Below are 24,147 nucleotides of genomic sequence, written 5' to 3' on the forward strand. Positions count from 1 at the left end.
TGCAGAAGGATAAAATATGCACAAATATTTGCATGCCTTGAGTGGCTAAAGGTGGCGCTGTGTGTGAATGAGCCGAACGCTTATCAGCTCGTGTGATTCCTGCACGGGGGTGGGAACTGGCCATCTTGTGCTTCGGGGACGTGGCCGCGGTGACGGGCAGAAGGCGAGCAGTGTTACTAAGGTGGTCTCAGCGAGTCTCCTGATGTATTTTTCTTCTCTCTGCTTCCTGCAGGCATCATATAATCTGCTCTCATCATGGGAGAAATAGAGCAGAGGCCAACTCCAGGATCGAGACTGGGGACAGCGGAGAATTCGGGGATCAGTACCTTGGAACATGGACAGAAGCCTCCCCCGACGCCTTCAGGAAAACTCATGTCCGTCAGAATCCAGATGCTGGATGACACCCAGGAGGCCTTTGAAGTTCCGGTAAGTCGGGGGCAGCCTTCGGCACGGGGAGGCTCGTGTCATTCCTGCGTTTCGGTGACGCGAGGTGGCAGGTCTGTGTGTTCAGCGGCTCCCTGCCCACCCTCGCCGTCCTCCTCTGGAACGTCTGGTTCCGAGCTGTCAGTTGTTGGATTTATGCGTGGACCGCGCCCTGTGGTATCAGTGGGTGTGTCGTTTGAATTTTACTCTGATTTTCCATATTCAAGTAGATATCTGTGTGTACATGCCTACGTATGTATTACTTATATATTTGAATCGGAGGGAACTGTGGTCTGCGTCTCAGTTTAATTTGCTCGTTACAAGCAGTTCCTCTCAACGTCGATGCACGTGTGTGAGCACCCCGTTTCCCTAGGTTACTGGCAGGAAAGTTCCGAGAAAACCATCAAAGACCTGAATGGGTATTCCGACATCAGAGAAGTTGCCGTGCATGTTTGTGGGTGGGGAGTCGGGGTGCAGAAGAACCCTGATCCCAGCCCCCAGTGTGGCAGCCCTAGAAGGGAAGAGGCCCCATCGCAGGGGCGGACCAGAGTGGGGTGTCCAGGAGCCGGCAGCCTTGGCCTTGTCCATCAGCTAGAGCTGCATGCCCCCGTGGTTCTGGTGTCTTCCTCAGAGCCCCTGCCTCACGGCCCCTTGCCCTCCCTCATCCTTCTCTCCAGCCTCCTCCTGAAATCCGACCGCTGCTAGCGGTTCGGGAACCACCACCAGTTCTGTGCAGATGCAGGATTTGTTCCCGTGGCAGGGAGAGTGCAGACGTGTGTGTCCACCTCTGTAGAGCTCTGACTGCAGTCTCCTCAAGAATGCATTAGCCTCCAGAGAACTCCCAGCACCCTCTGCCTGTCTTCTGTGTTCTCCCTTGGGTACCACACCCACATCTCACACGGCTTGTGTGTGGGGGGAGGAAGGAAGTAACTCTTGAATTCCAAACAGCCAAACTGTAAGCGAACTTTGGGAACATAACCTGTTTTTAAAGTGGAGAGGATCCATCAATTATTCCCGATGGCTAGAGCAACTAAAACTTAACAGTTGGCATTCATGTCTGCATCTCGTCATTTAATGGTTTATGTAATATGATTCACTAAGTCATATTCATTTCAAAGACTGTTGTTCAGAGGGTGTGAATTACTGTTAAGTGTCTCAGGGAAGATAAACCTCAGAAAAGCTATGTTTAAACCTGCCAGTTCATTGCACATTGCAGACAGCCTTTGTATCTGTCTAACTTACTTGTTGTGGAATTCCTGTCTCTTCAAGGACTTGAACTTCTTCATATTCTGAGGCACAAAGCCGTTGCTAATCTGCTGAAATTGTGAAAATAGATTGAGGGGCACACCTGCCAGCCTGGTAGTCAGGCCTTCTGCAGCATGTCCCAGCCTCCTCTCCTCCCCGCGCCGCACCCCACATCCCTCCCGCACCCTGCCTCCTTTCTCTTCATTGCCAGACTGGTTTGGTGAGGTATTTCATTTCAGTGTTTCCTCTTTGGTACTGCTAAGGACTTCTGAGCCCAAGTCTCTAGCAACGCGTTCTTTTTTCTTTTTCTTTTTTTATCATCTTTATTGGAGTATAATTGCTTTACAATGGTGTGTTAGTTTCTGCTTTATAACAAAGTGAATCAGCTATACGTATACATACATCCCCACATCTCCTCCCTCTTGCGTCTCCCTCCCACCCTCCCTATCTCACCCTTCTAGGTGGTCACAAAGCACGGAGCTGATCTCCCTGTGCTACGTGGCTGCTTCCCACTAGCTATCTTATTTTACGTTTGGTAGTGTATATATGTCTATGCCACTCTCTCACTTCGTCCCAGCTTACCCTTCCCCCTCCCCATGTCCTCAAGTCCATTCTCTAGTAGGTCTGTGTCTTTATTCCCATCTTACCCCTAGGTATTTCATGACCTTTTTTTCTTAGATTCCATATACATGTGTTAGCATACAGTATTTGTTTTTCTCTTTCTGACTTACTTCACTCTGTATGAGACTTTAGGTCCGTCCACCTCACTACAAATAACTCAATTTCATTTCTTTTTATGGCTGAGTAATATTCCATTGTATATATGTGCCACATCTTCTTGATGCATTCATCCGATGATGGACACTTAGGTTGCTTCCATGTCCTGGCTATTGTAAATAGAGCTGCAATGAACATTTTGGTACATGACTCTTTGAATTATGGTTTTCTCAGGGTATATGCCCAGTAGTGGGATTGCTGGGTCATATGGTATTTCTATTTGTAGTTTTTTAAGGAACCTCCATACTGTTCTCCATAGTGGCTGTATCAGTTTACATTGGTGTTCCCGTATGTGGTTTGGACCGAGGGCCAGCAAATGCTGCTGTTGTGTGCATGAGCTACAGGAAGCATTGTACTGTATTCACTTGCAGTTCTTGTTTCCCTGAACCAAAGGATGTCAAAACTCTGGTCCTAGCTACTACTTAGCTAGGAACTATATAGGAACTCCCTGCCTAAGAAATAGGAATAGAAGTGTGTTTGCGTCTTTTAAAAATGATTTTACAAAAAAAAAAAAATGATTTTACTTGATAATTTCTGTTGTCTGTGCTTTGCATTTGTAACTCCTCTGCCTGGAAGGTTTCTCATACCACTCCTTTCCCACATAAACTCCTATGCATCCTTAGAGGTCCTGTCTGTTTTACCCAGATGCCAACTTCTTGAGGCAGTGGCTGGGGGTGTTTTCTTCCCCCATTTCAGACTTCTTTGCTCATACATCTGTCAGGGTGGAGCTGGACCCCTGAGATTCAAATCCCAGCTTCATCTACTGACACATTAATCACCTTGGGCAAGGTACTTAATCTCTCTGTATCTCAGTTTTCTCCTCTGTAAAATGAGGCTAATCAAAAACCCTACCTCATTTTATGAGAAGAAAAGAGTTGATACAAATAAAGGAACAACTCTTGGCACATACTAAGAGCTTGGGCCATAATATGATTAGTGGTACCAGTGGGCATTTGCCGCTTCACTGTTGGCTTCTCGGGGCTGGGACCTTACCTTATTGTCTCATCCCCAGCACCTTGCACAGCGCCTGGCATGTAGTAGGTGCTCATTGAGTGTTTGCTGACCCAATATTAGGAGTAGACTGAATCTTACAAGTAGAATTAATGCTATTGTTAGTTTTTTCACATGCCTCATCCATTCATGTTTAATTTTTATTTTTGGCGTTGAGTCAGAATGTTCCTTCTCAACCCATGGGCAACAGATGTTTTCCATAACTGCCTGTAGAAAGGCAGCAATCAGCATTTTTATTGACTAAGCTGATTCTAAATTGCTACCTTGTGGTCTTTAAGAACAGAATCAGCCAGGTCTCTGCACAGCTGGGAAGCATCAGGCTGGCTGTGGTGACTCAGCCGCTGTGCTTGGGATTGGAGCGGAGGGACATAGGATCACAAGAGACCCAGCTCCCCATAAGTGCTTTAAACCTTGCTCCAGAACTTTCTGCTGGGGATTCATCAAGGCCAAGTGTCTGAGCCTGGAAGTGTCCCCTTAGCCCACACGTGCTCCCTCCTCAGGTTGGGCACCCCACAAGGATGGGTCCTCCTTGATAATTCACATTCATCACACACATGAGCAGGCACTTGGCCAGAAGTCGTTACAGTTTCCCTTGGGGGACATTCTTCCGTGAACCACAGCTTTCCTTGGGGGATTGAGTTTCCTGGGCCTTTCCTAAGACTTTTGTTTTAGAGGATGGACGAAGGCCAAGTCATCATTTAAAAATGCATGTTCCCTAAACACTTCCTGGCACAGATAACCACACCAGTCTTCATCATTTCTTACAGCCCTGAATGAAGTCTTATTAAAGAGTTGAATCCTTTGAAAAGCGTGAGCAGTGAGCATCAGACTTTCCTACGCCATGGCTAGTTCTACCGCCACCTTTGCTCTTGAACTTGGACGGTCTTTTTAGGTATTTCCTCTACAGAGTTGAAAGTTCAAAAGTAATATTTATAGTAAATTCTTACGGGGCGTTTTATCATCTTTATGTGGAAAAGGCTGTGCGGATAAGCCCCAACCTGTGGTTTGTGATATATGCAGCCTTCCCTTCCAACCAGAGATTATAAATCGAGGTGACTTGTGTGGGTCTGAAAGGGTTAAATGACTCCCTCCACTCCCACCCCTGCCAGGACCATCCCCCTTGAAGGTTCCTGAGAAGGTTTGATGTGTCCTGTCCTCACTCACGACCCCGCTGGTAAACAAATGCTGTTCTACTGACGTTTGTAGGGTGAACAGATGGCGCCTTCCCCAAGTGTTTATTCAGTTTGTGTGTTTTCATTAGCAAGGCCACTCTAGCAAGAATGGAGAAGAGCAGAGGAAATCAAACGGAGCCACGTTCTGCTGCTTTTGAGCAGCCCTGGTGAAAACGCTTGGGAGAGATGCTCACAGGTGATGCAAAGACGCCTGGCCTTTGTTGCGTAGTGAGCGGGCGTGGCCTGGTGCATGTGCGGAGCGCTCCGTGTCAGCCACAGCCATCCCGGGGAGTAATAATCATCGCGCCCTGTGTTTGTGTCTTGTCGGTTGCTTTACTCAGAAGCCTTTACAGCTCCCAGCTGCCTGAGGATAAAGTATGGATTTCTTCGTCTGGGGAGGCTGGGAGAGAGCTCGGGCCTTCCTGGAGGGCCCGCTGCAGATGGCTGAGCTGTTATTCGTTGTTATTCCCCACTGCTGTCCTCAGTTGGTTCATCCTGTGCGTTAGCATCTCAAGCCAGAAAATTCTCTTACCTGTTTACATGCTTATTTTTGGCCTCCCGCAGGTAGAGTGGGACCTCTGTGGAGGCACGGCCTCTTTTATTCTTGTTTATCATCAGATTCTATACCTCAGCAGTGCCTGGACCCAGCCGATGCCATAACCTGTGGCCGACTGCCCACACCTCTGTGCAATCATTTGCCTCTCGCAAGTGATGAAGGGTGGCTGGTGCCGTCATCTCTGTAAGATGAGGGAACACTTGGGGAGTGCTTCGAGTCACTTCATCACATTTGCACAGTGTTGGGATAGGACTGGGATTGGAACCCAGTCCTCATGACCCCGACATTGTCCGCCTTCCCCGACCCCGAGCTGCCGCTTCTTATAAGATCTGTGGGCTTCCACTGTCTTGCCCTATTGGATCTTTTCAAACTTGCCTCCAAGCCTCCCAGACAGGAGGCACCACAGCCTCATCTTGGGGCTGCTCTGGTTCTTTTTCCATTTCTAAACACCGGCCAGCATCCACTAACAAATTTATCAAGATCACCTCAACCGTCCAAGCCCCCCCCATAGCTCTTGCTGGGGACCATCTCTCTCTTCTTACAGTATTTGTTATGTGTACCTCTAATTAGACTTCGAGTCACAGGCTTTAATCTTGCTTCTCTCCCTAATTAGTTCCCTTATAAACCCTGCTGTGACTTGGTTTCCTTATTTGCAAAATGAGGTGTTTGGTCCAGATGATACTACAGGCTTTTTTTTCTCCCTTTTTTTGGAAGTCAGCACCTTGTGTTGACATCTTTGTTGATGAATTACCTTTTCACGACTGTATTTGTTAATCCCCCAGGCAGATGGTAAACTCTTTCAGAAAAGGGATTTTTAATCTTAAAAAAACCCACAAAATTCTAAAAACCTCCTCAGAGATAGTAGTTACTGTGTAACTAGTAAGTGCTCAAACCAATGTGGTCAGGGTGAATAAGCGGATGGTATACAATATGTTGCTTATGGAGCATCAGGCAACGTTAGGATTTTGTGTGTGTGTGTTGGTGGGAGGTGGGGAAACTTACATACATCTCGCTAAACTAAATTGGGCCAAACTTTACGCCACTTGAAAGTTGTAGGTAGAAGATGGAAAGAAATCAGATATTTTCTGGACAACACATTATTAGCAGGAAGCAAACAAGTTTGTTGAAAACATCTAAAACATCTAAGAAAAATGATGAGGTTGCACGTCATAATAAAAGACTGCAAAGGGTTTTTGTATTTAAGAAGGGCAAAAATTGCCTGTGTTATCTCAGACCTAATTTGGAGTCTCACACGGTCAGCCCATAAATGATGAAACATTTATTTCACTTTCTTACATTTTGAAATGAAGCAGTCGTTTAATTTCTTTAATTTTCACTGAAGCCTGGGCTTGACGTCAGTCGAAGGCTTGTTCCTCCAAGTGCTTTGTGGTTCTGCAAAAGGTCGTAAATGGTTAGAGAATTTGAAAACTGTCTTCATAGGCTTGCGCTCAGAAAAAAGGACGTAGCAGAAGTTTGTCTTTTTAAAAAGCTCTGCGTGTCCTTTTGGGGACCCCCCCAGTTTACATCGGGAAAAGCTGAGGCCGATGGCTTGGAGCTGGCCTTGTGTCACTCACAGCCACTGTGTCTACAGAAAAGCGTGGTCCTTTTCTGTCTTTGTCTTATTTTGAATGATTTTGTTTCCCTTTTTAATTTCTATTTCAGCCATCTTAGAGACGATGCCTTTTTGGATAAGCCACTAAATGTCTTGGTTTTTTTTTTTTCTCCCCCAAAGAGGTGGAATGTACATTTAACCAAGATCTTGGGGGGAAATATATCTTCCTTTTTAATATGTGCTCTGCTTCTCAATTCCCCTGGAATCGCAAGTCCCCGACAGTGGGGTTATTCCTTGCAGTTGATTGGATTATATGATCTTAGAAGGCAGGTGTGCGTTCAGGGGTCCTTTTATTTTTTTTTTCTTTGGCGTAAAATGCACTAAGAGGTGATGGTGGTGATACCGAGACCTAAATAAAATTTAATTGACTATTTAAACCAGAAGGGAGATGTGTGTGCCCAGAGCTCCATTAACTGCCCCTTAAGTAGCTGCAGTTTGAACCAGAATGAGGGGAAGGAATTTCACAAGTTCACTCAGCTTTTTAAAAATGAGTCCATATTTCTTTCCCCTTATCAGTGTTGCTTTTGGCTCCTATTATTAGCAGAGTTTCTGAAAGAGTATTCATGTCCACTCCGCTATGCATGGTCCTTTCTGTGTTTTATTTAACTTGAATGATAAATGGTCCGTCTGGGTCTGGTCTCATGATGTTAAATTTAAGGGCTATTTTAATAGATAAAAAATTTTTTTTTCATAATTCATTTCAGTGGAATACTGTTAGCCTTCCTTTCTAGTTCCTTAGAAGCAGAGAGTAGAACGTAAATGTTGGCCCGAAATGTTTGTGTGCCCCTTTCAACTCCACTGTAGACCCTTGATCAAAGTCATTTCTGAGGCTCTGACGTGATGGCAGGAATTCTGGAACAGCTGTTTGCTATTTTCTCCCTGAAAAGTCTCTCAGTAGAAACTAATAAATAAAAGGAATAAACTGTAATTGAGAATGTCTGTATCAGACATTAAAGTGGGCCAGTATTCTGGGGAAACGTAGCGAGTTTGAGAAGCTGCTTTTTTCCTCCCCTCTTTTATTTATTTATTTATTTGCGGTACGCGGGCCTCTCACTGTTGTGGCCTCTCCTGTTGCGGAGCACAGGCTCCGGACGCGCAGGCTCAGTGGCCATGGCTCACGGGCCCAGCCGCTCCGCAGCATGTGGGATCCTCCTGGACCGGGGCACGAACCCGTGTCCCCCGCATCGGCAGGCGGGCTCTCAACCACTGCGCCACCAGGGAAACCCCCTCCCCCTCTTTTAAGTGGAGATAATAAATTGTCTGAATTATAAAAACAGAGTGGTTAAAGGGGAAAGTCCAGGGCCGCGCATCCAGGCTTCAAGGCTTACTAGCTGGGTGGCTCTGGGTGAGAAGATGACCACTCTCAACCCACGTCCTCGTCTCCGAATCCATTGAACACGTACTTCACGGGGCTGAGGTGAAGCTCACGTGAAATACCTTCTGAGAAAACACCTTGCAGAGTCCTGGATGCAGATTAGTTTCTCCTTAAAAGCTAGTCTTTTTTTCTTCCTTTCACACTAAGCTTTACTCTCCTGCTTGTTCATTAGCAGAATTGAGACTGTGCTTGCATTGTAGAGCTCTTGGGCAGGTGAAATGGAAAAGAAGCCTATGAAAACACTTTAAACTTTAAAACTAGCATACTTGTCAAGTGGACTAATTCTCTTTTTTTTACGCCCCCCCCCCCCCCAGCTTTCTATATAGTCTCGCGTGAGTCTTTCCTGAAATAGAGATGAGGAGCCCAGGTGGCTTTCGAAGGTCTGTAAGAAGGAAGTGCCACCTGGACAGGTGTGATGAAGTCTCAGCTTCTCACAAGCACAGTTACTCCCTTTTTCCGACGTGTCTGTAGCTCCTCGGAGCTTCCGTTCCCTTAGCTTTAACATCGAGGGGGCGTTTGTGTAGCTTAAACATTTTATGTGCATGTCAGCTTTGCTGAATTCTTGGTCTCCTTCATTTACTTAGTCCAAAGCCTCTCAGTTTTCCTTCCTAGGAGAACCTCTCATCCCTCTGGCACAGGTGGGCTGTAGGATTTCAAGGTGGTGGACGGAGGGTTTCGGGACCCTCTAGGATAGGTCTTCTCTGCTGGCTCCTTTGAAGGAAGCATTTAGCTGGCTAGATACCCCTGTGTGTGAATGTGAATGTGAAACATATTAACATACAAATCAGACTGATGTTTAAATGATCTGCTATTTTATTTTTTATGATTCGCTTATTTGCTGTCTTTCATCAATTCGAACATTGGAGTTGGAAATCATAGCTTTAACTCCTAAGAAATATATTGGAATGATTTAATCAGTTTGGGATCTGTAGAGAAAATGATCGTGTGAAAGCAATTCCAAAAGTCATACTTGATGACTGTGAGCCAGGAGCCTTATAGGTTTCTCCTTCCTCATTTATATCAACAGGAAGCTAGACTTGATACCCACAATAGAATTCCAGAGCGCTGGTATTATTTTATGGAATGTGATCTTGGAAACACGATCTGAGTCCCACGAATATTTATGGACACGCACGGCAAGGTGTTGCTGATAAGAAAATGAACAAAAATAATGGCTACCCTTTAAAAAAACCCTTGCTGTGTGCCAGACTTTGTGCTACATCTGTACTTAACGTTCTTTCACTTATGGCTGATCAGTGAATCTATGAGGTAGGCATGAATGACCCCAGTGAGGCATAGAGGGCAGAAAGGGCTTGATCTAGGTCGTAGAGCCAGGGTCCTGGCCCAGCCCCTCTCTATACTTAAGCCCCGCTCTCCCCATGCCATTAGATGGGCTTCAGGGCCTTAGGAAGCCCACAGAGAGTCCAGCAACCTACCACATCAGTCGTGCTGGTCCGTGAGACAGGTGCCAGTGATAGATACTCTTTAGTGGGTAGGATGGGTTAAGAGGGCTGAGCCTGCAGGAGGAAAGCGCAGTGACACACGGTGGTGACTGATAAGGGCCCCAGATGGAATGCTGGGGAGGTGACAGACGCGGGAGAAGTGAAGGAGGTAGAATTGAGAGGACTCGCAGCGTGTGGGAGGGCAGCATCCAAAGAGTGGGGAGCACATACAGTACTTACGTTTACACCTGGGTGGCTCCGTGCTGCCACGGAGGACTGGGACATCGACTGGCCTTTCTATGACAACTGTTGTACCGGAAATGATGCCTTCCTTTAGTTGCCGTGAAAGGCGCGTTGCTAATTTGCTGGTGAAAGGCACTGCCTCGTTTATAATCACAAAGAAGAATCTGTGATTCTATAAATGAACCTCTGAGATTCACAGTGATTACGTAGATTGTACAAACTGGAAGTATCAAATGGTGGTTGATTGCTTGCTTTCCACTTATATTAGGAAAATTATATTTACTCTGCATTTCAATTTCCTTGTCATCCAGAAGCAACTCTGCAACTTGCCGCAAGTAAGTGAGGGCCAGACTGGGAAAGCATTGACACCCAGTGCTTTCAGACGACGTTCAAAATCCTTAGGAATGGGGGTGTTACCTGTCCTTTAATTCTGATGCCATTTACGGATGAGGCGAACTAATCAAGTGCGTTTGGCTGTCACGTCATCTTCCATGGTCATTTGTCAGAAGGTGTTTCCGCAAAGAGAACTCAAATGCTCACATTACCTTCGGTCTAGATATAAGGCTGAGTGTCTAAAGCATTGAAAAGCGAGACCCAAGAGCCCTTGTGGAGTTATTAGGGTGTCAAGACAGTGCCTTTTTCACGGTTACAATCTGTGTTGGTTTCTTAGGGCCGCCGCGACGCGGTACCACAAACTGGGCAGGTTCAACGACAGAAATCCATTCTCTCTGAGTTCTGAAGGCCCGAAGTCCAAGACCAAGGTGTTGGCAGGATTGGATCCTTCTCAGGGAGAATCTGTTCCGTGGTGCTCTCCTAGCTTCTGGGGATTTGCTGGCAGTCTCTGGGGTGCCTTGCCTCTCTGCATCCATCTTTACGTGGCCTTTTCCCTATCTGGGTGTCTGTCTCCAAATATACCCTTTTTATTGGGTTGGCCAAAACGTTCGTTCGGGTTTTTCCTGAGATGTTACGGAAGAACCTGAACGAAATCTTTGGCCAGCCCAATGTAAAGAGAGCGGCCATACAGGATTAGGGCCCACCCTACTGACCTCATTTAAACTTGATGACCTCTGTAAAGATCCTATTTCCAAATAAGGTCACGTTCTGAAGTACAGGGGTTTAGCACTGCAGCCTGTGAGTTGGAGGGGGCCCCAATCCAGCTCATAGCAAAAGCATATTTAAACAGTGGGGAAACGAAGGGGAAAGAACGTCGGTATTACCCTGAGCCTCGAGACGGCTTTCGCTTAACACACGCCTTTTAAAAATAAAACACTGCAGTCTTTGTTCTCCCTGAACATTTTGTAGGAAGATTTCCTTCTTGGTATATTTTTTAAAAACACAGTTAAAGCTCATTGTATGTAAGGCTGTCTGATGTATAACCCGAAGCATTCCTCAGTTCCTGATTCCAAGTATGTATCCCTGAATGAGGAACAGCAGAAACGGGAAATAAAAGGCATGCATGACTGATCTTCCTAGGTTCCGGGGGACACTTGAATGGGATAGATGTCCAGTAATAAATATCTGGTAACATTTTTATGGAGGTCCATGCCCCTGTGTTGGTGCTGTTTTTTCAGTGTTGGCATTGAGTTGGTTTTCCGAATCCTAGCTGAGCTGCCTCTCCATCTTGTCCCCTCCCATCACATCTGCCCTTCAACTTCGCAGAACCCTCCCCTCCCTCGACCCTCTTCTCCCAAGATTCTCCCTTGCTTTGCTGTGATTCTGGGGCGGCTGCCGTTCCTTTCTCCTCTGCTGCTACCCAGGGCAGTTAAGAGTGGTTGGAAAAAATGTATCACAACAGAGGTTGTTGCCCCTGTAAATTTACAAACTCAGATCTTCCCTGGTCCTTGGAGCATCCCGGTGACTGTGCCAGAGTGCCCCACTGCTTTCCTGGCTCCCACGGTGGCTGTTACAGACCTTCCCAGTCCCTTCCAGTCAGCTCTCACATTCCTGCGGCTACACAAGCTTAGTCTAAAGGGACAAGAAGAGGGAGTGGGCCTCAAGCGGGTCATGCTGTGGCCACGCAGGAGGGCCCGGCCAGCGGCAGCGGCAGCGATGGCCGTTGCCAGGGCCAGAGTAGGGCCAGGAGGGAACCCGAGGAGGGGTGGGTGGACCACCCGTACCCTGTCGGCGTCGCCTGCCCTTGAACCGGAGGCCCGCAAATGAAGAGTCTAAGGTGAGTGGTCTGTAGAGGCCGGCGGGTGGGGCCGTGAGACAAGGGCCAGGGCACCCCATCTCTTGGGAGATGCCCAGGACTTACACCTCACAGAGGAAGTCGAGGCCACCAGGCATGGGCTCCCAAGTTCCTGTCTCCTAAAACTTAGGCTCGTCTCTCTTCCCCTGCCTTTGTTTCCATCCTTGCAGCCTCTCCTCTGACCCTCCAACCTTCATTCCGTCTCACGCAGGACACTGCTTCCCATGGCAGGCGCCAACAAAAATGCCTTCTATTCACATGTAAGTTCTGTCATTCATGGGCATGCTTTTATTTAATTTATAGACAATTTAATACTAGAATCCAATAGATTTTTAAAAAAAGGACAGGGTGGTGCAGTAGTTATAGCATATACTGAATCTGTGAGTGGAAACAAAACTTAGATACTGCTGTCAGCCATCTATCATGCCTTTGCCCGATTTAGATATTTTTGTAAGTACCACGGTGACATATTTTATTAGAGCTGTTAAATGGAATGTCTAGTTTCATAATAAGCACCAAGGAGTGCTCCTTCCCTTTATTAACTGGGTTTCAGGTGTGTTGAACAGCTCACCCATCCAGGTAGGTTTCATTGGGGTGATCAGAGGTCCTGTTTGCTGACCATGTGATGAGGTGCCTGGACTCGCCCTGCTCAGGGCTCTCCTGGTTTAAGCTCTCACCCATTATTCACAGCACAGAGGAAAACCTTCATTCCAAGCAAACTCTTGGTGTTGGCTACCTGTGAACTTTCCGAATCCCTAATGACAAAGTTAACCTGTCTTTCCCCGCCCCTTCCTTTCCTTTCCAAGGGCAGTTTCTCTAAGATGGGCTTCCTCTTTTTTTTTTTTTTTTTTTTTTTTTTGGCGGTACGCGGGCCTCTCACTGTTGCGGCCTCTCCCGCTGCGGAGCACAGGCTCCGGACGCGCAGGCTCAGCGGCCATGGCTCACGGGCCCAGCCGCTCTGCGGCATGTGGGATCTTCCCGGACCGGGGCACGAACCCGTGTCCCCTGCATCGGCAGGCGGACTCTCGACCACTGCGCCGCCAGGGAAGCCCCAGTGGGCTTCCTCTTTTAGTGCCCACGGCTGCCTTCTCTTTTGAAGCTCCTGAAAGGTACATGGCAGCCTTAGTAAATAAAGTTTTAATTTTCTCTAGAAAACTGGTTCAGCAGAACCCAAGCCATTTTCAGCAGCCCATAGGCACCCTGCCAACCCGGGGCTGTTTAGAGAGAGATTTATGTGGGTACAAGTCGCAACGCTTAGCTTCCAAACTTATTTTTGCCCTCCGTTTGGCTCCAAAAATGCTTGACCAAGGGGCCTGGAGAGTTGGTTTTGTTTTTGGCCACTGTTTCATGGTACACAAAGTACTAGATGAAAGTAAGCTCTTTTTCTCTGTGCCCTGTACCCATGTGAACCCTGGAGCCGATCAGCGATGTTTCAGAGTCCTACTGGCAACACTTCGTGCAGTGGCATTGAAGCGATGCTTTAGTGGTCCATTTTCCTAGGCTGCTCCATCACTCAGCAATGCAATTTGACATTTGGTGAAATATGTTTGCAAGGGCTGCTGTAACATAGTACCAGGGAGGGGACAGCTTAAACAACAGAAATTGATTGGCTCACAGCTCTGGAGGCTGGAAGTCTGAGATTGAGGTGTGGGCAGGGTTGGTTCCTTCTGAGGCTGTGAGGGAGAATCTTTTCCATGCCTCCCTGCTAGCTTCTGGTGGGTTGCTGGCCATCTCTGGTGTTCTTTGGCTTGTAGATATATCTCTACCAATCTGTGCCATCATCTTCACCTGGCCGTCTCCTTCTGTGTGTTTGCCCTAGTTTCTCCCTTTTATAAGGCCACAGTCATACTGGTTTAGGGCCCACCCTGATGACCCCATCGTAACTCGATCAGTTGCAAAGACCCATCTTCCAAATAAGGTCACTGGCTACTGGGTGGGAGGGTAGAGCAGTTAGGACTCCGGCATGTGAACTTTGGGGAGATACAGTCCAGCCTGTACATACAGCAGTTTTCATTGTCTGGCTTTTTTCTGAAACATCATTTGAGAAATGGGTGGGCCATTTGCTGCTGTGACTTCTAGATGTGCAACTTGCGCACCCAGTTTTCTGCTCTGGTTCCTTTGGGTCGCGATGGAGAATGGGGCATTTCCCTAATAGGTGGAGGAGAGCTTTATCACATAAAACTCCCTTAAATCACGTGTATGCATGATTAAAATGGGAACTGTAGTCTGGGCCATCATATTAGATGGGAAATCTTGGCTGTTTCAATCAAGCGAACTGTAGGAGTGGGTTGGTTTGAAGTAATTTTCCTTCCTTCTCCAGCATTTTTTTGTGAATCAGCGACGGGAGAGTGCTGACTTGAAAGTCACTGCGTAGTATCTCCCAACATCACTCACTCTGATTCTTGGAAATAGCCATTCTTTTGATGTATTGGTCTAGGTTGAAAAAATAAGCCTTCACTGCTCTCCCAGCATCCTCTGTCTTGGAGCAGTTATGCCAAAGAGCATTACTAATCATTAGAGAAATGCAAATCAAAACCACCATGAGAGGGCTTCCCTGGTGGCGCAATGGTTGAGAGTCCGCCTGCCGATGCAGGGGACACGGGTTCGTGCCCCGGTCCGGGAAGATCCCACATGCCGCGGAGCGGCTGGGCCCGTGAGCCATGGCCGCTGAGCCTGCGCATCCGGAGCCTGTGCTCCGCAACGGGAGAGGCCACAACAGTGAGGCCTCTCTGTCAGATGAAGCTTCACAAAGGAGGAGAAAATGTGGGCAGAAGGGCAAAGAATAGAAAATTTGCAGGGAATTAATTAGGAGGCCCGCGTACCAAAAAAAAAAAAAAAAAACACACCACCATGAGATATTACCTCACACCCATTAGTATGGTTGCTATACACACACACACACACACACACACACACACACACACACACACGGAATACAACAACTATTTAGGATGTGAGGAAATTGAAACCCTTGTGCCTTGTTGGTGGGAATGTAAAGTGGCAGCCACTATGGAAAAGATTACGGCGGTTCCTCAAAAAATGAAACGTTAGAGTTACCATGTGATCCAGCAATTCCACTTCTGAGTATATACCCCAAATAAATGAGAGCAGGATCTTGAAGAGATATTTGTACACCTGTCTTTAAATTGTGTTATTCACAATAGCCAGGAGGTGGAAGCAACCCAAATGTGCGTTGATGGATGAATGGATAATATACGGTATATACATACTATGGAATATTATTCAGTCTGAAAAGGGAGGAAATCCTGTCAAATGCTACAGTATAGATGAGCATTGAGGACATTATGTTAAGTGAACTAAGCCAGTCACAAAATACAGTATGAATCTACTTACGTGAGGTACCAGGAGTAATCAAATTCATAGAGACGGAAAGTAGAATGGTGATTGCCAATGGCTGGGGAGAGGGGTGGGAATGGAGAGTTGCTGTTTAATGGCAATATACTTTTAGTTTTGCAAGACGAAAAATTTCTGGGGACCTATGTGAGTATACTTAATACTACTGAACACTTAAAAATGGTTAAGATAGAAAATTTTGTGTTTTTTTTTAACCATATATTTTTTAAATTGGAAACTAGTTAAAATAACCACAATTGATTTTAGCCTTTGAGAAAACTAGTCTAGACCTTCATTTCCATGTACTGTGCTTTAGTTGAATCCTGACAGTGTATCAGGCAGGTGTCAGGGGATATGGAAGTCGATTCATCTGTGGCTATAAAGACTTGGAGGAAGGAAAAAACTCATTCCAGTAAACTAAAATGCTAGCTTATAAGTACTGTGACCTCATTTCTGTGATGACTGATGAAGACACTTGGAAGCATCCATGGTAACGTTCGTTTCACTATTCACAGCATCGTTTGGTGTTGGTGTTTATCTTCTGTTTGTATATCATTAGTTATCGTTTTATGGCTCATGGCTGCCAGAGAGACGATAAATTCCTTTAAAGCTGGGGCGGGGTTCTTTGTGACCTCCACAGCAGCTTGTGAGTTTCCTGCACATATGAGGGGTAAACAGTTCATAGACCTTTTCTGTTCATTGACCCACTTGTGGTACCTTCAGCAAATCCCTGTATCCTAAGGGTCAGTTCACCTCCCGTTGCATGATTTGCTGGGTCTTAGGCTAACGATTGATTGAGAACACTTTGCAAAGACAAAATTTCAGAATGATACTCAAGTTACCAAAGGTGTTATGCATCCTTTATTTTCTAGCTCTTTCTATGTGAGTTGGCGAGTTGAATAATAAGATTCTCATAACCTCAGCAGCGGAATCTTTTAATACTGCACACAAAACATGTTTAAGGCAGCAAGCCAAGCAGCATCTTCCTGCCGCACTTGGCACGCAGATCGGCAACTAAATACTGTTTTTGAGTAACGGATGACGTTCTAAGCATAGAGCTGCCAAGACATACCATTTGGACCTTGTTCTAATTAATTCCCTGCAAGTTTTCTATTCTTTGCCCTCCTGCCCACATTTTCTCCTCCTTTGTGAAGCTTCATCTGACAGTGAAGAGGAAACAAGTCATAGTGGTATTTATTCTGCTTGTGTTGCAGCGTTTAGAAATTTGTAGTCAGGAAATTGATACAAGAAGTTTTAAATTTTTGTCCCCAAAGTAGAGCATTTGGGTAAATTTTCCTGTCATGAAATCCTTTCTACTTGTATTTTATTCACAGCTTGAGGCCTCTGAATGACCACGCGAAATACCATTAACTGACGGCAGCAACAGGGCATGTAGCATAATCTCAGAAGTGTTTTCCTTTGAGGGTAAGGTCGCAGCACAGCATATGATAGAAGGGGGATGCTGGCAACACTGTGGAAAGCCCTGGGACTTGAAGTATCTCACCTGGGTTACTAGGTCCCATTTATCTCTACTGTATTGCCCATTTTAGGTTAGAGAAGTGGAAAAAGAAAAAGTAGATTGAATATATTGTTTTAGTATATGAGCGTTTTAAGGAATTACTCAGAAAGCATTATTTAAAAGTCAGGTCGTGATGGTCTAATGACATTTCCTAGCGGGTTGTGTGACGGTTACTGGTCATGCCCAGGAGCGTGGGTGTGGGTTCTTTGTGACCTCCACAGGGTCACGAGATCAGTGAGTCATTGCCTCTTATGTGCCTTAGAGAACTGGGTAACCGCCCTCCCCCGCCCCCCGCCACTGGCTCCCAAAAAAAAGAGATTTGAGCATCATTGAGAAAATTGTCATTATCCATGAAGCTGTCATCATAGCTTATTTTAACAATCGCTTGTTAACATGATGACTTTGAACATTAGAGGTTTAGGCATCTTTGAACAGATGAAGGGATTCAGTGAAAACCAGAGAAACAATTTGATCTTTAAAAGAAATTAACCCTCAAACCCTTTAAGTACCTTAATACTTAGCCCTAAAGCAATCTGTGCGCGTTGTAGGAAATTGAGAAGATGCATGAAAACTTAAAAAAAAAAAATCATCCAACCTCGGGTATTGCTTGGCGGTCCAGTGGTTAGGACTCAGCGCTTCCACTGCCGTGGCCCTGGGTTCAATCCCTGGTCAGGGAACTAAGATCCGGCAAGCTGCATGGTACAGCCAAAAAAAAATCCTCCAACCAGACAACAATGTTAATATTCTATGGTATTTCCCTACAGTTGTTTTATATCTTTTCTCAATTAAAAGTCTTTGGGTTGTAAGCAACAGAATGATTGATTCTGGCTAATGAGAGTCAAGCAGGGGGCTTACTGAAAGGTCCCTGGGGCAGCTCCCCATGGCTAGATAGCAGGGACGTGAGTTCTCGCAAGCCAGGCCACTGCCTCATTTGTCTTTTACAATATCTTTTTTTTTGTGGTACGCGGGCCTCTCACTGTTGTGGCCTCTCCCGTTGCGGAGCACAGGCTCAGCGGCCATGGCTCAAGGGCCCAGCCGCTCCGTGGCATGTGGGATCTTCCTGGACCGGGGCACGAACCCGTGTCCCCTGCATCGGCAGGCGGACTCTCAACCACTGCGCCACCAGAGAAGCCCTAGAGTGGAGTTTTTGATAGTATTGTCTGATTTTCCCAGGAGATGTTCATAATAGTTTCCCCATCTACAGTAGATCAAGTGAGGACCCCATGAAGGCCTTCCATGGTGTGTATTGTCATTTAGGAACTCAGATATTCAAGGGTCCCCGTTTGCAGGTGTGCATGACCTCCTAGGCCCAGTGCCTGCAGGTTTTGTGGTTCTAAGTGATCAGTGTTGCTTTGGGTTTAACTCTCTGGCCCAATAGTTAGGCTTTTCTTACATGGTATAGAGGGTTGAGGGCATTTGGTAAAGCGTCCCATTCAGCCCATCTTACATTTCTGTTGATACAAAGTTCATTGTTGAAATAAAGTGGTGGTTTAGCTTTACGAGGGGGCAGTGTTCATAAATAACGTCTTCTTCCTCTCCTGAGTTCTGAACCAACTGAGAAAGAGGCACGCTACCCACCACTGATCACAGCGTCAGCCTGATGCTGATAGACGCCAGACTTAGGTGCTGGCTACCTGTTAACTGTGTCCTGAATTGGACAGACTCGCCACCCAGTTACTGGCACACAGACAGGGGAACCGCAGTCTCCCGGGGTGAGTACCGCCCAGAGTGCGTGTTCTCTGACAGTGGGCAGAACTGACCAAAGAGGGGAAAGGGTTGAGCCAAGAAGGCCCACCTCCTGCCCCCAAGATCACCCATCTGATCGATAAAAATTCCCCCACCCCGAACCCCAGGAAGGGAGCGAGTAGGGGGTGGGGGGAGAGGCCAGCCAAAGTCTCTGCTTAGGGAGAACCATGGTAAGGAAGTTGCGTTTACCTGTTGTTACAAGTACTGTGGGAAGACTCTACATATGTGAAGAAGTTTGACTTCTTAGGAGGAAACTGAAAAGCTCTGGGGCCCACCCACTACTCAGTTCCATTAGGAAGCTGTGAATTCCTAAGGAATATTTTCATTTCTTTTCAAACTTCAAAAATTGTGGTTGGGGAATGACACGGGAGCCCAATCGTTTGTACTATTAACTCATTTGGTATCTTCTGCCAGTGCTCAAACCTCAGATGTTACTATGATTTTCCTCTCCGAGTGCCCTGCTTATCTCAGGAGGGTTCTGTCAATTCCAAAGGACTCTTCTTATATTCCCTTTTCAAGTCAGAAATTGCAAAGTTGGAAGGGAGTTATCGTCCCACATCTTGGTGTGCGTAAATATGTCTACATGCAACTCTGAGGATTTCTTCCCCACTGAGGGAAGAGTTGACGTTTGCAACCCAGGTGTTAACTGACTAAGCTCATCTGTTAAAGCGCTAGGCCCAGTTTATAGCCAGTGTTCAAAGGACAGATACTTTCTATATTATTAAAAATATATAATGTTACAATATGATATAACTCAAAACCTAACATAGATAATATGGGAAAGTATAGTAAGAAAAGTATCCATTTTACTAATGAATACAGGAACAATTATAAATAAAATAATTTTTTTTTTTTTTTTTGCGGTACGTGGGCCTCTCACTGTTGTGGCCTCTCCCGTTGTGGAGCACAGGCTCCGGACGCGCAGGCTCAGCGGCCGTGGCTCACGGGCCCAGCCGCTCTGCGGCACGTGGGATCTTCCCGGACCGGGGCACGAACCCGTGTCCCCTGCATCGGCAGGCGGACTCTCAACCACTGCGCCACCAGGGAAGCCCCAAATTTATTTTAATTTAGTGAATAAATTAAAGCCAAGTAGGGTATTTTTTAAAACGTCAGCCCAACTAAGGTTTATTCCATGAATGCAAGGATGCTTCAACATTAGGGAGTCTTTCAAAATAATAAATAAAGAAAAAATACCCTTAGGTTTTAAAATGTCTCTAGTTGTTTGTAGCCATGATTTTTAATATCTGATTAAAATAGAAGTAGATAGAAATTACCTAAATATGATGAAGAATGATTATCAAAATCCAGCAACATTCAATTAAATGATAAAATAGTATAGCTATTCCCATTAAAATACATGATTGCCCTCTCTCACCACTATTATTTAATAATATTTTAAAGGTGTTAACTTATACAGTGAGAAGTTGAAGAGATTGGGAAAATAGTGAAATTATTTTTTGTTTTCAGAGATTATCATCACATACTTAAAAACCCAAGATAATCCTTTAAGCACTTTTGAAATTAAGTGGATTTGGATGACTTAAATATAGAAACCAATAGCTTTTTTTCCATCCTTGGAATAACAACTTAGAGATGGGAAAAAGTTCAAAATTGTAAGACTAAAAAAATACTCAAATAAGTTTAAGTAGGAGGGAACATGCCTGATAGGAAGAAAAATGTAAAACTTTACAGGACTTAAAACAAGATCAAAATAGTGAAAGAACAGGCCATACTCCTGGATGGGAAGATGGCATCATGAAACGCTAGTCCCCTCTGAAGCCATTTACACCTGTTAGACCCTGTCAGTCAGAGCACTGCTGTTCTTTGGGGAATGGGGAAGCAGGCAAAATGATTTTAAGCTCCTGTGGGAGAAGAAATGTTTAAGAATCATAAGACATTTTTGAAAAATGTAAAATGGGCCTTGCTGTTTCAGTTGTTAGAATTTTGGAGCCACTATAATTAAAACAGCAGGTACTGGCACAGAAATAGAATCAAGAGCCTGAGTACATCTGGGAAATTATATATGGTAAAAGTGCATTTAGATTGGTGGGAAAAGAGTGGTTTATTTATTAATAAATGGTGCTGGTTGACTTAGCTATTGATTTGGAAGAAAAAATTAATTTTTTCATCTGATACCGATTACGAGGAAATCTTTGAGATGGATTAAAGGTCTAGCTCTAAACATAAAAATAAACAAGACGTCAGGAAGACATTTGGTAAGCCATTTATATAGCTTTGGGGTTATACAGGAAACTCTGAGACCGTAAGGAAAAAGACGAGTAACGTATACCTAGTCATTCACTCATTTCACTTGCTTTTCCTGCTGAAGATATACCAGCTTCAACGTAGTTTGACTGTCCACACACCCCAGGGTGATTTTCAGCTAGGACACATTGATGTGGCCTAATCAATGTAAATATAAATTTTTCATGAGCTCTGCTTTTAATGTCAGTAAAACAATCCACTGAGGGTACTGTAGATGATTGGGAAAATTGAGGTTCCTCTGTTAGTCCTATAATTACTGAAATTTCATTAATAACTGTGAAATTGCAGCTAAACCTTGGAGCCAATCAAGTAGATGGTGGATTTTTTTTGTTTGTTTGTTTGGTTTTTTTTTTTTTTTTTTGCCGTACGCGGGCCTCTCACTGCCGTGGCCCCTCCCGCCGCGGAGCACAGGCTCCGGATGCGCAGGCGCAGCGGCCACGGCCCACGGGCCCAGCTGCTCTGCGTCGTGTGGGATCCTCCCGGACCGGGGCACGAACCCGCGTCCTATGCATCGGCAGACGGACCCCCAACCACTGTGCCACCAGGGAAGCCCAGATGGTGGATTTTTTGACTTAAGAACTAATGTTTTTGTCTTCCCACCTCCTCACAGGTATCCTGGGTAGCTCGCTGCATTACCTGTCCTTCCTGGTACAGTAGACCAGAGCTTTTTGTAGTCAGAGCATCTTCTGCCTCTGGTGACCTTAATTTACACAATAGACGGAACGGTTTCCTAGGATGGTCTTTGTCTAGCCTGATTTTAAATTCTGTCTGTTCTTGCAACCTACTTTGCCAGTGTTGTGCATCAACAGTCTAGTTCCAGACGGTGGTTCTGATTAAAGGAAAGAAGGAGAATTCGTATCTGTCCATTTATTTGCACTGAAATGTCTTATTGGATATTTACAGTGGTCCGAGGGTGGGGATGGGTGGGTAAAGATAGAGGAGGGGGTGGGGGCTGGAGTAGGCTGAACAGAGGAATGTGTCTGGTAATATTTATTTACCCCCAGTAATTCTCAGAATCGTGAAAACACTCTTAGAAAAAAGTAGGCATGTATGTACACATATACACACACACACATTCATTTTGTGCCATATTTGAAAATGTAAGCCCTGATCACTTGGTTCCTTAGAACCAACGAGCAGTTGTATTTTCAGTTACCCAGATTCTATGTAGACGTCTCAAGGAATGTTACTTCAGGGAGGGATGGGGACTGAAGGAGCAGTCAGGACACGTACTTCTTGGTTTGAGAGAGATGCACACGAGGGACTCTCAATCTGGTTTTAATATCTCTGGTTTCCAGGGTTCTCAAAGGCGTTGGCTCATTTCTACATCGGAGGAAAACGTCACCTCTGTGTTGGTCTCTGGAACAGAGCTCAGGGGCCCCACTTTAGGGCGCAGGCCCCCGGTGCCCCCTACCCCGTCTGCCATTCCCTCCCTTCCCCGTTCCTTTCAGGATAGCGCTGCTCCCTGTCTGACATCTCTGAAGCAGCATCCGCCTGCAGAGGCCAAAGGACCACGGAAAGTCCCTGCTGTGGCTGCTAACTTGGGGTCCTCGGAGGTGTTTCTTTACTTAGCTTCTGCCCCGTAAGTCATGTTTGGCAGGGCGTCCCCAGTTCTCACTCCAGCTCGTCACTGACAGTCTTCTTTCTGTGAGCTGAGCATATTTGTTGTCAGCTACCTGAGAAATGAATTTTCTCCAAATGAGTTATTTTTCTTTCACCTTTCCTCCCCTGCTGCTTTTCTGGGGTTTGGGCTCCTTTTCTTTCTTTCTTTCTTTTTTTTTTTTTTAATATTTAGTTATTTATTTGGTTGCACCGGGTCTTAGTTGCGGGAGACGGGCTCCTTAGTTGTGGTTCGCCAGCTCCTTCGTTGCAGCACGTGGGCTCCTTAGCTGTGGCAGGCAGGCTCCTTAGTTGTGGCATGCAAACTCTTAGTTGCGGCATGCATGTGGGATCTAGTTCCCTGACCAGGGGTTGAACCCAGGCCCCCTGCATTGGGAGCGTGGAGTCTTATCCACGGTGCCACCAGGGAAGTCCCTCCTTTTCTGTTTTTAACAAAGGAAGTCATTGGAAGAGAAGGCCATCTTCACAGAAGACACAGCCTACTCATTTATTTCCCTCACCTTCCTTACTGCAATCCCACCCCCCAGGTCTAAGGGTGAGACCCCACCCCCCAGGGCCAAGGGTGAGATCCCCCGGGTCCAAGGGTGAGACCCAGGGTGCAGAGTGATGGCACACAACGTGTTTCAAGGCACAGACTGAGGAGAGCGGGGGCTGCGGGTACCAAGTCTTGAAGGCATCGTGTCCAGTTCGTCTGTGTTTCAGGATGGTGATGGAGACGGGCCCACTGCGGGGGGACGCTGTGGCATCTCTTTGCCTCCCGAGCTTCCGGGGTAGCTGGCACCCCTCTGTGTGGGGTGGGGGAGGAACCTGTTGGGCAAAGTCAGGGCATGGAATTGGTAACAGCCTGAGCCCAACTCTTCTGTAGTTAGCCCTGGGGGGGATACAGGAAAGGTTAAGCCTGGGCTCTGAAGGGTTTTTCTGGCCATTAATTAATTAAGCTCTTTGGTCTTTAAGAACACCCCAGTGTGGTAAATAATAAGAATCTAGAGGTCTCATCCTCTGTGTAGAAATGGGGGTGCTGCAAGGAGATGGCAGATACCTCGGGACTCAGAGTCTCACTGAACCTGACTTTCTCCCACCTCTGAGGGGAATGGCTAGGTTGGGACTCTCATGATTGATCCTGTATGCTCTTTCCTCTGCTCCTCTGTCCTCCCTCAGGTCCTTTGCACTTGGGGACAGAAACACTCAGGCCAGCTGGTCTGAGGACTGCCGGTGATGGTGTCTCCATCTATGGGTGAGGGCCGTCCTGCTCTGGACCCCGTTCCGCTGGCGGCTCCCGGGGCTCTGACCAGCTCTTAGGGTTCCCCTGTTCTCTTTGTCTGGAGGCTCTGCTTTCTGGCCAGATGAGCGCTGCAGCTCAAAAGATTATTTTAAAGTTGTATCTAGTATTGTTAGTAGTTTTCAGTGGTAGGGTTTGTTCAGGGTGGCTGGTCTGAAGTACGCTGGGAAGTGAAATTCATCATTTCTTTGGAATAACTTGGAGCAGCAGCAACAAGGAAACAATAAAAAGTTGTTCTCTGAAGTGGACGAGGACACTGTGTGCACATGTTCTTTCCTCACAGGTGTGTATGTTAGCTGTTGGACCTTCAGAGAAGGAAG

At 46.1% G+C, this 24,147-nt stretch overlaps 1 protein-coding gene across 1 annotated transcript in view; it reads left to right on the forward strand.

Annotated features, from left to right (window-relative positions):
- Positions 1-255: 255 nt before the first annotated feature.
- FARP1 (FERM, ARH/RhoGEF and pleckstrin domain protein 1) overlaps positions 256-24,147 on the forward strand; it is a 230,693-nt gene continuing 206,801 nt past the window's right edge. The window contains exon 1 of the mRNA XM_065895894.1: positions 256-426. Coding sequence (XP_065751966.1) covers positions 256-426 — 171 coding nt within the window. The remainder of the gene's footprint in view (positions 427-24,147) is intronic.

The sequence above is a fragment of the Phocoena phocoena genome, chromosome 18 (genome assembly GCF_963924675.1).
Source record: "Phocoena phocoena chromosome 18, mPhoPho1.1, whole genome shotgun sequence".
NCBI lineage: Eukaryota > Metazoa > Chordata > Mammalia > Artiodactyla > Phocoenidae > Phocoena > Phocoena phocoena.